Raw genomic sequence first — 15,964 nt, 5'->3', positions numbered from 1 at the left:
AGAAGAAGAAGAAGAAAAATTGGAGGTTAATGCGAAATATTTCTATCAGCTAACGCACAGCCAATGTTTTGTTTATTCCATTGCTAAGTTTTCATTTTGGTAAACAATAATACTTTTCACGGGTTATGGAGGACTGTAATAATCTGGAGGAAAGAACAGAAAAGGATAAGCATTCCCATGTAGTAATCAAAAATACTTCCGATTACCAACGAATGAAGCTAGAAAAGCTGATGAAAAATCCAGTAAGTCATAAAATGATGAAATTATTATTGCCTGCATTATATGTGTCCCATAAATCATTTTGGTAAACCTAACTTAAAATAACGTAGTTTTAGTGCAAAAAAATACGGATAGTCCATAAATATGGCGAAAAAACACTTATTACAAAGTTTTTAAAATCATGTGCAAAAGACCTTGTATAGGGTCTATTTTTGTCAATCTTGTCATGGGGTATTGTAAAAATTAATGTACTCACGTTGTTTCTTCATCTTTTGCAGAAAAGACGGATATTTTTGATCTCTTGTAGAGTGAATTCTGTCATTAAGGTTCTGTAATTCGTGTTTGCATCGACGTAACTTTTAAATGCTCTGCTCAAGTCCATGGTACAATGAATACGTATTCATTGTATCATGGCTCAAGTCCACTGTAAACTTTACAGCGTTACAGAGTTACAGCTGTAGTGAAATCGGCATTCTGTAACGTCTGACGGAGCGAGGCCGCTTACAGTATGTATTAAAGTAGGCTTTGGAAGAAAACATGTTTTATTTTTCCCACTGTTTTCAAACTTACTAGATGTTTCACTTATAGGGACAATTTCTGTATAAAATCGACTTTTTAAAATACCGTTTGCAATTACGCCATCTAGTGGTCATTTGAGAAATTTCAAAATAATTTCCAGCAAATTCTTTTCGTTAAGTTTGTTATAATTTTTTTTTTATCACTCTACAACACATACTTTCCAAGATACAGCCGCTTACCATCCTTATTGCGACACTCTGTATATTACAAACTATATGTATATAGATATATTACAACTAATTATAAGGAAATATGTATATTTTATCGCAATGTTCAGAATAATAATATTTTGAAGTTGTTTAGTTTTATTTTATGATTTAAGGACAAGCCTGTTCTTATTCCCGAAAGGCCAAAAGAAAGAGGTTCACCACACGTCCCTGACTTTGTTCGGAATGTTATGGGTTCTAGCGCAGGTGCAGGTTCTGGAGAATTCCATGTATACAGGCATTTAAGACGAAAAGAATACGCCAGACAGAAATATATGCAAGAGAAGGCAAAGAAGGTAAGTGATAAGGCTACTAGTGACTGTTTCAATATCAGAATCTTCAAATCTTCTATCAAATTTGCTAGTAATTTTATAACTTAAAATTGTTCGAACACTAGATATGTTTTGGATTACATTCTTCAAGCTGGTTTTTTAGCTTCAAGGCTGGTTTGCTGGTTTTACCGCGCGAAGTTTTGTGGTGCGCCACTATCTTATGCGGTTTTTTCGCATCTGCTTTCGTTTTTCAGTTATTTATTTATCATTGTAGGCTGTGCAACTTCTTGTTGGAGATTTGGTTGTCAAATCTCACGTATCGTAAATTACACGCATCACTTTCCTTGCGAACCTAAGGTTTTTTTTTTGTAAAACCAAGCTATTTTTAATAAAATTGGCTGGAATATTTTGTGAGAGTCTGCCGGAGAAGTGTGGTGGAGTACCGAAGAAGATTTTCAAATCGACAAACGTTTGCTAATGTTGAACGGAAAGCTCGGGAGATGGGCTCTCTTTGCCAACGCAATAAGGGAACACACATTTATGCAGTGAATGCAATAAATAAGAAGCAAATTTAACGCCACCTTTGCAATCAACCCCAAACCAGTACCCGAAGTATATCCAGGCAATGTAACATACCACAATCCACAGTACAGCAGTTACACGACGTAATAATCTGCATCCATATTATACTTATTATTATATTATTATATAACTGTTATCGCAAGACTTAGAGCCAGATGATTTTTTGTCATTTGATTTTAAATCACAAGTATCCTTTTCACTGATGAAGCCTGTTTTACGCGGGGGGGAATCACAAATCTACACTACAACCATGAATATTCCGATCAAAATCCACGTATTACAATAACCCATCATTACCAAAGAAAATTTAAGATTAATGTGTGGACCGGAATCCTTGGAAGATATTTGGTTGGGCCAGTTATTTTACCTTCTTACAAAACACTCTTCCAGAGCATCTTGATAATTTGCATTTACAATTGCCACTTAACATGAGCCACCGCATTTCTTTATGAACGTTTGTGAATTTTTGAACTTACAGTTTTGAAATCGATGGATACGTGGCGGGAATAATTGTCCGCAACGCTGGCCACCGCGATCACCAGATTTGAATAAGTGTGATTTTTTCTGTGGGGGACTTAAAAATAATTTGTATATTCAACGCCTGTTGAAATTACAGAAGATTTATGGGAGCGTTTCAGATTCAAACCATTATAAAAAATTACATTCGATTATTGGATAAAGGTGATTTTAATTTTCGGCAAAAGGTTTATTTATGCTAAAGAGAAAACGAAGGCCATTTTGAACAGAACCTTAAATTTATTAAATTAAAATTAAATTATTTAAATTTATGAAATTAATTTGATTGATTAAATTAACGTAACATTTTTGTGAATTTTTATTTGGATTAGCTTACAGCCAATAAACCTTAATTACATTTAAAGTAAACTAAAGTAAAAAAAAAACTTTAGGTTAACTCCTCAGTCATACCTATTTTAACTTCAACTTGCACTTCAAGCTTTCACAAAAAAAATTTAAACAACAGGACACAAAAAGATTCGGACACGAAAATTCATAGAAAATCACCCAGAAACCCTACATGGACTTATCTTTGTGCAAGAGGTAAAAATTTCTTAAATTGAACAACAAATTCAAAAATTTGAGCGAACTATCTCATAAACTGTAGGAGTTAAAGAAAAATAACCAATGTTTTATTAAAAGTTTAACACCCTATATCTTGTTAAACATGGGTCTGAGATAAAAAGTTAAATGGAAACTCGACTGGTTTTGATGCCCTCTACACGCCCTGCTCTGTGTCCATAAGATTGTGAATAGCCCTGCATATTGTTGAATTATTACAAATGCTTTTTATAACATCGGTGACTCGCTTGACTTGCAAACACACGCGCTCATATCTAACGTAACTTACTTACTATTGAAGACGGGGACTAATGCGCCAGCCGTCGTGTTTTTATCCCTCAAGCGGCCTCCTCACGCGGCAATCTACAGAGTACAATCTGCAGGGTACCTGTAAATTGCCATGCATGCGATTGTACCAATTTCTTAACGCCTTTCCGATATCGGCTAGTTGGTCCTTCCGAGGATACAATCGCCCTGCTCCCCTCTTCAATTCCCGGTAAATCGTAACAGTTGGACACAATTTATCTGTTTATGGTAGCGTGTAAATAGAATAATTTATAACTTATGAGTTTTTTTAGTTTTAAACTATTGTAGATAGCCCAACGCGCTTGAATGATTGGAACAGTTGTGGGTATATTACTGCGCTATATTTTAAGTCCTCGTAATTTCTCCCAGTTGTTAGATACCTTAAAGTTACAATTCATCGTTATCCTACAGTAACGGCGGATCTCATTAAAGAATCTTGTTTTTCTATTAGTGGTGGCGCCATATTAAGCAGTTATTCAAAACAGTCCTTATTCATTCTAAAAAAAAATTGTCTATGTGTTCTAATTCCTTCATAAATTGGAATGACAAAATCCTCTTCTCTTCGAAAAACATTGTTTTGACCAGTACTCTATTTTTGGGCCCTGCAAATGGTAGCCTGTGTAGATTGCCGTGTGATTAGGCCGCTTTAACATGAAGAGCACACCGAATTAAAACTTTAAGGACTTAATAAAGACACATTTTTTTCTAAAATGAGGCACGACTGGACCCCACCTTTCATTAAAAGTATTTTTTTATGGCTGGCCCTGGTAGCCCAGGGTTCAGAACCGCCGCTGTAAAAATTATATCATTTTGGTTCTCTCTTGGCGTTGTCAAAACGCTCTTAAGCGTAAGTTAATATCTTTTTTGCTCCGGGATTTATACCTTACTGTTGGGTTTGAAAATGGCAACCTGTATTCACAATTCTAATCTGTTATATTATTTTAAAGGAGAAAGCCGATGAAGAATACAAAAACAGATTGGAAGAAAATAGAAGACAAGCTGAAGCAAAAACGGCTAAAAAAAGGGCAAAAAGAGTAAAAAGCAAACGAAAAAAGAAGGAAGCAACAAAAAGACTCAAAGTGAATAGAGCGTCTTCATCAGAGCAAAGTGACAGTTCTGAAAAATCTGACTGTAATACGGAAGAGACATGTCGTGAGCAAACGTCATCTGCAAGTGTTCTAAGAAAAGATATTGGTGCTAAGGAGAGCCAGACAAATAAAGATGCAACAGCAACGATTGACGACCATGAAAACATTGTAAGTGAAAGTTGCATGGATACTACGTAAAGTAATATATCGGACAAGTCGATTATGAGCATATGAGGTTAGGACATATTAGGTTAGTTGTCAAGCACATTGGTTTATTACAAAGTGTTATCTGATAAATAAATAAAGTGTTTCAATTCTAGTGTAAATCATGTTTTTACATTGCAAACAACTGTTAAGTCGATGAACACCTTTACACTTGTCTATACGAGAATAGTTACTTATTTAAACCGATCATGGTCAGCCTAAATGGTTAATCCGGACGAAAATAAAAAAAAACATCATTATCATTCTGCTTTCCACTGCAACCAGATGCACAAAGCGAATTACGCATCGTCCAAAGTCAAGTCAGCAACCAGTTTTATTTGGAGTTTGAATACTAGTCCAGCTTCGCGTTTACCGAAAGTGCGCGACCAAACCCCGTGTAAAGGCCGTTTTACAGTCGGCAATTTTATTAGAAAGGAAGGAAGCGGGTGTGTACACACTGAAGAAATGATGTTGTGGTTAATTAGTGACCGTGATGATCATGAGTAAAAGGCGCCTATTTAAGTCTGTGGGTTTTTCGACGTTTCGACTATATTTAAGTCATCGTCAGGGCTCTATGAAGTTAGTACCATATTTACACTAAATGCACAGAAAGGGCATACCGTTCGAAGTAGGTGTATTTTTAGACTGGCTAACGCTAAATCAGGGTCCACACTTGATAACACGTAGCATAACATTGTCATATCATCATCATCTTATTAGCCCACTATAGCGTCCACTGTTGAACATAGGCCTCCCGCAAACTGTGCCACTCATGCCTATTCTGCGCGACCTGCATCCATTTCGTTGGGATTCTCCTTAAGTCGTCAGTCCATCGTCGGGGGTCGTCCTATCCTTCGATAGGCCTCACATCGTGGTCTCCATTCGATAATTTTTCTAGTCCATCGATCGTCTCTAGTTCTCGCAACGTGACCTGCCCAGTTTCATTTTAAAGAGGATATTTTCTTTACTGCATCCGTAACTCCTGTCCTGCGCCGTATATCTCTGTTATGTATTCTTTCCCTAAGTGATCAACATCGATCTTTCCATTGCTACATGTATTATTTTATTAATCGATTTCTTAGTTAGTGTTAGGGTTTCGGCTCCATACGTGATCACTGGCAGGACACATTGGTTTAAAACTTTGCGCGTTAAACATATGGGGAGTTCAGACTTGAATGATTCTCTGAGGTAGCTAAATGCTGCCCATGTCAAATCTATCATCCTAAAGATTTCAGACGTCTGATTACCCCGGCCTATTCGGATTTCGTGGCCCAAGAGAACTTGGGACATTGCCATATAGCTAGTTTAATGCTAGATGTTGAAATAACTGAGATTCGTCCACACTTAATTTTGTCTTACCCTGAGGGCGAGAAACATATAGTGAAAGAGATCTTGTCAAGTTTAGTTAAACTTTAATTATACAGTCCACTAAATCGGAAGAAGCTGGCAACCGCGCGAAAAGAAGGGGATAAATCATAACCAAGAAAAACGAACCACATGTGAGAATCACACTTGGAACAAAACGTAAAATATACTAAAAACCAAAAGCAAAAAAGTGTATCAATCAACAACATCAAAATCGATGGTAATACTTTACAACACAGTCTGATGTGGCACGCGCACATGCCCGCACGCACGTTACGCGCAACCGAAAATTGGGTACTGCTCAGCCATGTTGCCGAACTGCCACCAAAGTAGAAAATCTCATTGAAAACAAATACGTTCCAGGTTTCAACTTCATTCAAGGTTGAAGACTTATTAAAATAAAATTTTATATTATAATTATACTTATTAAATCTCAAACATGGGATAGTACGATTTCTGTCTCCTTCTGCGATGAGTTTGTTGAGCAGCGGTAATGCCTGGACTATATAGAGTGTTTTGTGTTCGTTTTGTGCATTAAGCGTCCTGGTGTGGCGTTGATCTGTAATCGTGGGTATGAGAGGGTGACCGCTGTAAACCACTATTTTTGAATACAATTTGGCAGCTAGCCATATACGTCGGGTTTCCAAGTCGGTTTCTCCGCTTTCTACTTTCTTTTTTTCTCCTGTGCCTTTTTTGCCTTTTTCTCTCCTGTCCTTTAATTGTGATGTTCACTTAAAGTTTTCGTAAAGTATCACACCCAGATATTTGGCTTCCGTCTTGATTTGGATGGTTTTTCCGTTTAGCCGTCTTGCTTTTGGAACTGCATTCCTTGTGTTGTGTCCGTCGATATTGCCAGGTTATGCTCCGTACACCAGGTGTTAATGTTATGCAGGGCCACACTTACCGGTTGTCTCAATGCATTTGTATTATTTCCGGTATTATTTGTAAGCCAGCATTTCTACTCCTTTCGGGATGCATCTGTATATTTTTCTGGTGTATATATTGCACAAAAGCGGACTGGGAGTCCTGAAAGGGAGTTCTTGGGTGCATGCAGATTGTTGTGGTTGTCCTTAATGTAAAGGTGTCTTTCATACAGGATTTCTAGAACGGTGTTGTTTATTGTTGAAGAATATGTCGTCAACAGAAGACTCACAAGACCTAGACAGAAAACGTTTCAGTGTTGCTAGGTTAACGTTGTCGTATGCAGCTTTTAGGTCGATGAACACTTTTCATTTATGTAGAAAGCCCGTTCGATGAATGTTGTTATGGGGCCCATCTCTTTTCGGAAACCTGTCTGCCAGTGTTTGAAGCATCTCCTGCTCTCTAGTAGCCATTCGATGCGGTTTATTTTATTTTTTTAACGATGGATTCAAATATTTTTAAAGCACATGTGAAAGTAATTGACCTGAAGTTCTTCGCTTTTATTTCTTTTTTCGGCTTGACGAAAGCGATTATTAATTTTTTTCCATTCTTCCCGGATTGACTGTGATTATAGGCAAGAGTTGTAGATGTTGGTCAGAGTTTCCAGCGCATTAGGGGTTATTTTCCGAAGTAATGTGTATGGAATGTTATCTAGTCCTGGTGATCAGACTTCGTTTCAATTACCGCTTTATCTCGTTGGTGGATATGGGGTCTATTGTATGGTTTCCTGCTGGTTGTGCAGTGGGTATTTGAATAGGCATGTGGTTGATGGTCAGATTGTTTAAAATTTCTAGGGCCAAGATTTGCTATGCCTACCGATCTTCTGTTGTTAAACATCATCACCGTATTCCATATTTTAGCGATATGGATATCTCTATTTAGGTCGTTGCAGGACCTTATAAAGCTCTGCTGCTTTTTACACCTCCGCATTTTTCGGGTTTGCGCTCTGACCAATTTAGCTTTAAGCATGTTGTCTATTGAAGAGTATTGCAGAAATTCTTGCAGGCTTCGCTTGCGCTTTTCCACCTCACTTTTGCAGTCTTGATCCAACCACGGGATTTTTGGGAATTTACACTTTCTTTCCGATTGGGGGAATCTCTTCAGCGGCGTTTTGTATCACCTTTTCTGTATTACCTGCGTGTATGTGTTAGTTAGTTGTTGCTGGTTGTGTTTCTATTCCCCTCGCAATTATTTGGTAGAATTTATTCCAGTCAGCTTTTTGGTATTTCCAATTTTTTCCTATAATTAGAATGTTATGGGAGGCATTTGCTCGGTATTCTTACATGATCGGAAAGTGATCGCTATAACCGCAGTCCAGGATTCGGCTCCAGATGATTCATGACTATTAGGAATCTATCGTCCAAGATATAGTGAGTTTCCATTGTCGTTGTTGTTATGCCTCCTCCTCCTGAGGTGTGGTGCGCGTTTAAATCTCCCGTTATTATCAGATTTGATAGGCTTTTATCCTCCAAGTAGTTACTCAGTGTCCGAATGCGGGAGTTTGGTGGACAATAGGTACCTATGAGGTCTACATTGTTGAACCGGATGTGTATGTATGTGTAACTGCAAACCATTGTTCTTCAGGCGCGAGTTGGAAATGAGTCGGAACTTTAGGTTTTGATGTCCCATAATCATTACTCCTCCATAGCCATCAAGTCGTCACACACGTCTTGCCTCACTAACACGTAGTTAGATAGACTACATCGTTGGTCCGTTTTTAGCCAAGTCTCATTTAAAATTATCACTTCTGGATTGTATATGGTGATTAGCTGGATTTGGTTATGTCTATTTGCGTTTAGGCTCCGTATGTATCCATTGGAATTTTTTAAAGTTCGTTGCTGGTTGCTGTTCTAATCATCATCAGAGGCCTAAAATAATTTCGGAATGTCAGGATCCAGGAAGTATTCGTTGATTTGTGCTTGTGCGCAAATTGCTGTAATTTTCGCTAGGTCTGCTGTTGATAGGTTTTCGTAAAATGTTATAAAATGTTCGAAAGATGGTAGTTTTTCCCGAGCACTGTTGGAAGGCTGTATTTGACTGATTGAGGTTCTGGAAATTTTCTGGCTCCGGGTTGCTCGCCCGTTAGCTTCTTTGTCAACGCTCGGGTGCGATGACCTGGCAGTTACCGAGCTATAGGTTTTTTCGGAGCCTATAATTGAGTTTACCGCTTGTTGCCTTTGTAAAACTAGAATCTGGTTGGTCTCTGTTTTCCTTATCGCTAGGAAGTCGTACTGATGTTCCCTAAAAGTGTGTTGGGGTTTCGAGCATTTTTATGCTGCGTGAAAATACGAGAGATTCTCACGCCATGCTTTTAATCTCTGCTTGTCGCTTGTATTCTTGACAAGGTTTGTGGCTAGACCGGTGTTGTGGTAACATGGTGTTTGGTTAGTGCAGGTTGAATCTGGGTGCTCTGGTTGTTCCACGCTTAAGCGGTTGATTCCTTTTTTACTTTTTTTTTAAGTTTTTCACGTCTTTCAGGTTGAGGTTGAACACGTCTCTAGCGATTTTCAGCGAACTACACTCGCCAATGTACTGATCGGAGGTTTCAATGAATGTTATGAATGGGCCGAATGTGTTTTGATTGTAATTGAGATTATGTAGTTTCTCGTGGTTTTTTTTGTTGTTAAACAACATCGAAAATAATAGACTCTATCGCAATAAAAAAAAACAACCTTTATATACCAGTTTTACTTATATGAGTTTACTCCAAGATATTCTGAGCCGGTGAGTGACTGCGCCAACCCAACGCACCGTCGCGTTGTGTTGGCGCACCAAGTCATTTGCGCAGCACTACGCCAACTCATGAATATTCACTGAGTTACCCAGGTTTAGTTGTTACAGTCGTCAAACGCAGATTAACAAGCCTTGTAATAGCATTTACCTACGACCACTATTGAAAGTAGTATAAAACACACTACCTACTATCTAAGTAAGTTTTATTTTACGTATTGTAAACCAAACGCACAGTTTTTGCTCTCTAAACATTGTAACTTTTATTGCAAAATACTTACCCTACTGAAAAATGAGTCTAATGGTTTTAAAACCAAGAAGACCAAGATTTTGTCTGCAAACAACATTAACTTTTCGGAAAAATGTACCTGATTGAATATTTGTTCATGAACGAATGACATTGTAATTTGTAATTCTGTACTGCTGTCAACTTTTTCATCGTTGTCAAAACTGACACATTTTAAAATATACAAGTCGTAGGTAAAATATGGTACATAATTCCATTGTAACGCAATTACGTACTCGCCGCTTTGCGGCATTGTGCGAAACTTTTCCATTCGTACGTAAAGTGCTCCTTACAACTTTTATTATGTAATATGCTTTTGTATATTTTGAAGTATGTCAGTTTTGATAACGATTGAAAAGTTAACAGCAGCCCAGAAATATAAATTTAAACGCCATGTGTTCATAAAGAAATATTCAGCATCAGAAATGTTTTTTTTATATTTTCAGGTTCATTCTCAGAAGGAATATATTCAGAACCGGACGAAATAAAAGGTTCTTTATCGCTTTCAGAAAACAGAAATGATTCTTAGGGGTCTGTTGACATGTTTTTACGTCGTTTTGTTATTTTTTGGTAAAACACAGCATGATGCAATATAAAGGATTGCCGACTCATCTCAAAATGGCAAAACCAAACACCTACTTATTGTAATTGAATAAATAAAATAGGTTACTTACAATTATCAAACAACATTTTTGTACTTTTAAAATAATTTTGTTCACCGGCACTGCAGCTCTAATAATGTAAATAATAATAAATAACCCTTTTATAAAAACAGCTTATACACTAGGCCTGGGTAACATAGTGGATTTTTAGGTGCTCACACAGTGACACGGATACGGCTTGCCGTATTGATACAGCGCTATACTTTTCATATGTTGGGAACAACAACAGAGAACACTGTGTTTCGTGACGTCTAGTGGTTCGTAAGACTGCTATCAGTGCTTTTAAGCGGAACGGCGCGTGCATTGTTTTCTCTTTGGTTTTACTGACGAGACACAATGACAGACGCCGGATGTGTTGATTTAATGATTGAAATGAAAGAAGTCGCAACATATTATCTTCCTGTAAAGCCTATTTGTCTCACAAGTATCTGTGATTGGTTTCAAATCTGCTGGGTCAGCCATAAATTATGACCGAATTACCATTTAAATTAGTTTCTTGGACTTCTTCGTAGTAATCAAAAGGCAAAATGTAAAAAGGCAGGCATTTGCCTTTGAACACATCGAAAAGTGTATAAGTATTGTTTTATGTTATAGATATTATCAACTTCCAAATTAATCAACAAAATTATAGCACATCTATTGCCAGAATTAACGGTAACAACCGGAGTTCCATTCAGATAAACTTCTGATTTAGAGAAACTGCCAGAATGTTGAACCTTCTTTAACAATGAAAGTCATTTCAGATATTTTTTATGCTATGCTTAAGGAACACTTTGAATCAGTCTCCTATTATAAAAAAAACACACCTAATATTTTATGAATAGTACTTATATTTATTAGGCTGAACTTCCGGTATCGCAAAATGATGAAATTAGGTAGAAATCGAGTTTAGACCACTTTAGGCGAGAATCGGTGACCATTTTTGTCTGAAAATTGTCCTAATAGAACTTTTTAGAATTTGATTAAAGGGAATTTTACGTCGTTGGCCATGACTACAGGTGACTATTAAAGGCTCTCACTGTTCGATTGCGCATTTCGACATCTAATTATTAAAAAAGAATCATTAAAGTCGATCAAAAATTAAAAAGAATTTACACACACCATTTTTCATCGTGCAAATCCTTGATATGAAGCTTCGTTTCTGACAAGAATATATTCTTTGACTAATTTAAATGTTTACATTTTATATGCTATCTAAAAAATGTTGGTATTTTATTCTATTGATAATTAATGGCCTTTGCAGTGCTAGACGCTTAGCTGCAGAATTTATTGTTGACCAGTATCATGTAGGGCATGTTCGAGAGTACTTGATTTGTCCAGGTTCTGTTTAGTTGACGATATTTTTTTACGGAAAAGTGTTTTAGATCCAGAAAGCTATCAAATTATTCTCAGGCCATGTCGCACTATGAAACGATGTCGGAAAGAATTTGCACAGAGATTAAACGGATTATCTGCTCTTCCGTCGCGGGAGTGGGAATGTAAGTAGGATTGTTTGTATATTCTCTTCCGAGTCTTTTGGCAGTAACGCTTTTTTTTTCGTTGGCTCTGTTCCGTACGGGCAATTTTGCCAGCTCAACATTCTATATTGTCGTTCTTTTTCAAAAGTGAACACTCAGTAGCCGTAAACATTGGTTTGAAACAAAATCATTTTATTAAAAAATTCACTGAATTTTATTTTTTAATTTTTTTCGCATGATTAGTGTGACGTGAAGCATCCGGCGTTGTTGTTGTAGGTCAGGTTTTTAATCAAAACATTGTACTTTTTACATAGGCATTTTTTGATTTTCCGTTTTTGTGTGCCTCCAACGTGTTTGATCTGCGTGTAAAGACAATTTATTGGTGTGGATATGCTTTGTACCATCTCAAATAGTTTAGGTCGGATCTTTAGCGTAACTTCATCATGTTTAGGTTATTAGGTTAAAGTTTAGCAATTCCATAGCAATAGAAAGAAAATTGAGCTACAGATTCTTAATTTTGGTCCTAAACGTAAGAACAATCCAATATTAGAGTATTATTTAAATATATTTACAAAAACATCACGTTTCAGAGTATTAAAACACTGAAGTGCTGGGTGCCACACCGCAAGCCTTATAAGTTTATTAATTTAACAACTTTTTGCTCGCTAGGCTTAGAACATGGGGTATTCTATTGGCTCTCAATGTCCGTGGCACTAACATTGTAATGTGCGTGGTATAAAAGTGCTGCCATATGTGAGTAGCACAAAGTTCTCCTGAGGCAAGTACATGCAGCCTTGCTCTTATTCGTTCCTTGATGAGGGGTGGCTGGCAATTCCCATAAATAAAAACTTTTTAACATGTCTATTGGTGTGAGAATATTCTCCTTGAGCTAATTGTTTGGTGTTTTTTTTAATTGCCATAAAACTGAACTTTATGATATGCCTTTCTGCCACTGAAGTTAAAAGTATTGTACCGTGGATGGCCGGGTATCAAACTCTTTCTTCAGTTTCTAACTTTTATTTAACTCGGTATCACTTTTAAATACGGAACAGGAACAAACTAACTTCTAAATTAACCTCGTCTGCACCCGGTCGCTGCTGTCACTTCACTCCCCTCCCATGGTTCTCGTCGCCGCTTATATAGTTTTCTCCAGGTAACCCAGACGATTCTCGAAATCTCCAGACCAGGTGCAAAATTTCCCGCTTTTCAGTGTCATATTTGACAGTAAATGGTGCGCAATGGGTCTCCCATTTACTGAAATACCATGAATTTCGATCCCCCCCATTCCAAACGTGAGTGCCTCAGGCCATTTCCGTTACACTGCCCCCCTTCTAAACCCTGATCGCCCCGATTAGGTAACTCCTGGATCATCGTTATATCTGGCCAAACGGTGAATGTGGACAACTTTAAATTTTGCCTGAGGGCTCTTCTGGATCCGATATGTGACATCGTTGAGTCTGGTGATTATCGTATAGGGTTTCTCCCAGGAGTTTTGAAGCTTTGGACAACGGCCTTTTGTCCGTCGGGGATTGAAAAACCAAACTCGTTCACCTTCGCTAAATCCGACTTGATTCGGTCTGGTGTCATATCTGCTCTTCATTCGATCAGATTCGATCTTCAATTTTGTTCTGACCTCATGGTGTACAAGTTTCATTTGTTATGCTAGCTTGAGTCCATAATCTTCGCCAATTTGTAAATCTTCCGGTCTTCCTGTGAGTAGATCAATGAGAAGTCGCAATTCTCTGCCAAATAAGATTTCTGCCGTAGGTTTGCCAGTGGATTCATTGACTGCTGATCGATGGGCTAATAAGAATGGACCAAGTTGCGTATCCCAATTTTCCTGCTTATTGTTGACCACAATTCTCAGATAGTTATCTAAGGTTCTGTTAAATCGCTCTACCATGTCATCAGATTCTGGGTGCAAAGGTTGTTTTGTGAATTCCCAACAGCTTACACATTTCTTGAAAAACTGAGGATTCAAAATTTCTTCCTTGGTCCGAATGGATTTCTCTAGGACAGCCAAAATTACACACCCAGTTTTGAAAGAGCACATCTGCTATGGTGGTGACTTCTTGATTAGGATTTGGGTATACCGCAGGCCACTTGCTAAAGTAGTCCATCACAAGTAAAATGTACTTATTTCCAGATTTAGTTCTTGGAAACGGCCCTGCTACGTATATGGCAATTCTCTCAAATGGCGACCCAACCAGATACTGTCTAAATTTATAGTCATTATAGTAATTTAGAGTTATATACTCCTCTACTCCGACTGCGAGGTCCTTTACTGGCAGCACATTCCGTACATGCACGGCACCAATTCTCCACATCGTTTCGGCATCTATCCCAGTAGAATCTTTCTTTGATCTTTTCTAGAGTTTTGTTTCCAAAATCGCCTTCACCAACGCCATTATCGAGATACCGCAGCACTTCAGCGACTCGCTTTTTGGGTAGAATTATCTGAAATACTCGTTCTTTGCCATCTGTGCTTTCCCATACTTTCTTCAGCAAACCGTGATTAATCTCCAGCGAATTCCATTTAGCCCAATAGTTTTTGCATGCTGGTGACTTCATGGAAATATCTTGCCACGAAGGTTCGTCTTCATTGGCTGCTTTTAATTGGTAAATCGGGCCGATATCGGGGTCCCCTTCTTGTTCTTTGGCAATGATGCTTGGTTCCCATTCTTCCAAACATTCTAATTTCGTACGACGACAGATAATTTGTTCTTGATCTTCCCTTTCTTCGTGTCTATTGCAGTGCTTGCAATTATCTGAGCACGGTCTTCTGGATAGAGCATCTGCGTTCTTATGACTCCGACCCCTTCTATGTTCAATTTTGAAGTCATATTTCTGGATACTTTGCAGCCATCGAGCAATTTGTCCTTCTAGATTTTAAACTGCAATAACCATTTTAGAGAAGCATGGTCAGTCCTCAAGAGAAATGGCTGCCCATACAAGTACTTATGGAAATAGCGTACGGATTTTATCATTGCCAATAACTCCCTTCTGGTGACGCAGTAGTTTCGTTCTGGTTTCGATAGAACTCTGCTGTAGTAAGCAATGACCTTTTCTTCACCATCTTGCAATTGTGAAAGCACAGCTCCAATGGCAGTATTGCTCGCATAGTATCGAGTATGAACATATCTCCTGGTTTTGGATAAGATAAAACCGGAGACGAGCTGAGAGCCCGTTTAAGCTCTTCATATGCCGTTGCACAGTCTTCGCTCCATTCAAAAGGACGGCCATTTTCTGTGAGTTGCTGTAACGGCCGTGCTATTTGTGCAAAGTTCTTAATAAACTTTCTGTAGTAGGAACAAAGTCCTAAAAAGCTGCTTATTTCATGTTGGTTCCTTGGAACAGGCCAACATCGCACTGCTTCTGTTTTCTCAGGGTCAGTTCTTATACCATCTGCAGAAATTATATGGCCTAGGTAACGGACTTCTTTTTGGAATAATGCGCACTACTTTGGGCTTAACTTCAGGTTTGCAGCTCTTAATTTGTTGAAAACTTGCTCGATGTTCTAAAGCTGATCTTTAAAGGTTTTTCCAAATATTACAACGTCATCCAGGTATTCAAGGCAAGTCTTCCAGGTTAATCTTTGTAATACGGTCTCCATTAGACCCTCAAAAGTTGCTGTAGCATTGCAGAGTCCAAAAGGCATTACATTAAACTGCTAAAGTCCAGTTCCAGTTGAAAAAGCAGTTTTTTCTTTGTCTTCGGGGTGCATTTGTACTTGCCAATATCCGCTCTTCAAATCCAGCGTAGTAAACCATTTTGAACCCGACAGTGTGTCAAGTGTGTCATCGACACGGGGCAAAGGAAAACTGTCTTTTTTCGTAATGTCGTTAAGCCTTCGGTAGTCAACGCAGAATCGGCTGGAACCATTCTTTTTCTTGACCAGCACTACGAGTGACGTCTATGGACTTTGTGATGGTTCAATTATTTCGTGCTTCTCCATGTCTGCTAACATAGAAGCTAATTCTTCCTGCTTGGCAAGCGGAGCTCTTCGAGGA

At 38.1% G+C, this 15,964-nt stretch overlaps 2 protein-coding genes and 1 long non-coding RNA gene across 4 annotated transcripts in view; 2 read left to right on the top strand and 1 right to left on the bottom strand.

Annotated features, from left to right (window-relative positions):
* The first annotated feature begins 1 nt into the window (after nucleotide 1).
* Nucleotides 2-4,655, top strand: LOC109542347 (PRKR-interacting protein 1 homolog). Its single transcript, XM_048663833.1, has 3 exons — nucleotides 2-242; nucleotides 1,121-1,300; nucleotides 4,189-4,655. The coding sequence occupies exons 1-3, from the start codon at nucleotides 126-128 to the stop codon at nucleotides 4,525-4,527; spliced, it is 636 nt and encodes a 211-aa protein (XP_048519790.1). The 5' UTR covers nucleotides 2-125; the 3' UTR covers nucleotides 4,528-4,655.
* A 1,636-nt stretch (nucleotides 4,656-6,291) lies between these two features.
* On the bottom strand, nucleotides 6,292-9,987 carry LOC125503452. The gene is made up of 2 exons (XR_007280872.1): nucleotides 9,831-9,987; nucleotides 6,292-8,687 (listed from the first exon to the last, which is right to left on the bottom strand). It is a non-coding gene; the product is annotated as an uncharacterized LOC125503452 (long non-coding RNA).
* Nucleotides 9,976-15,964, top strand: part of LOC125503438 — a 17,357-nt gene continuing 11,368 nt past the window's right edge. The window contains exons 1-2 of one of the 2 annotated variants that reach the window (XM_048663820.1): nucleotides 9,976-11,783; nucleotides 11,862-11,975. In XM_048663820.1, coding sequence (XP_048519777.1) covers nucleotides 11,893-11,975 — 83 coding nt within the window. In that variant the 5' untranslated portion in view covers nucleotides 9,976-11,783; nucleotides 11,862-11,892. The other variant, XM_048663821.1, reaches the window with a different exon arrangement.

Source organism: Dendroctonus ponderosae, unplaced genomic scaffold (assembly GCF_020466585.1).
Source record: "Dendroctonus ponderosae isolate FM_Combo_2020 unplaced genomic scaffold, Dpon_F_20191213v2 Dpon_F_20191213_2, whole genome shotgun sequence".
NCBI lineage: Eukaryota > Metazoa > Arthropoda > Insecta > Coleoptera > Curculionidae > Dendroctonus > Dendroctonus ponderosae.
This window is presented reverse-complemented; position numbering and strand designations above follow the sequence as displayed.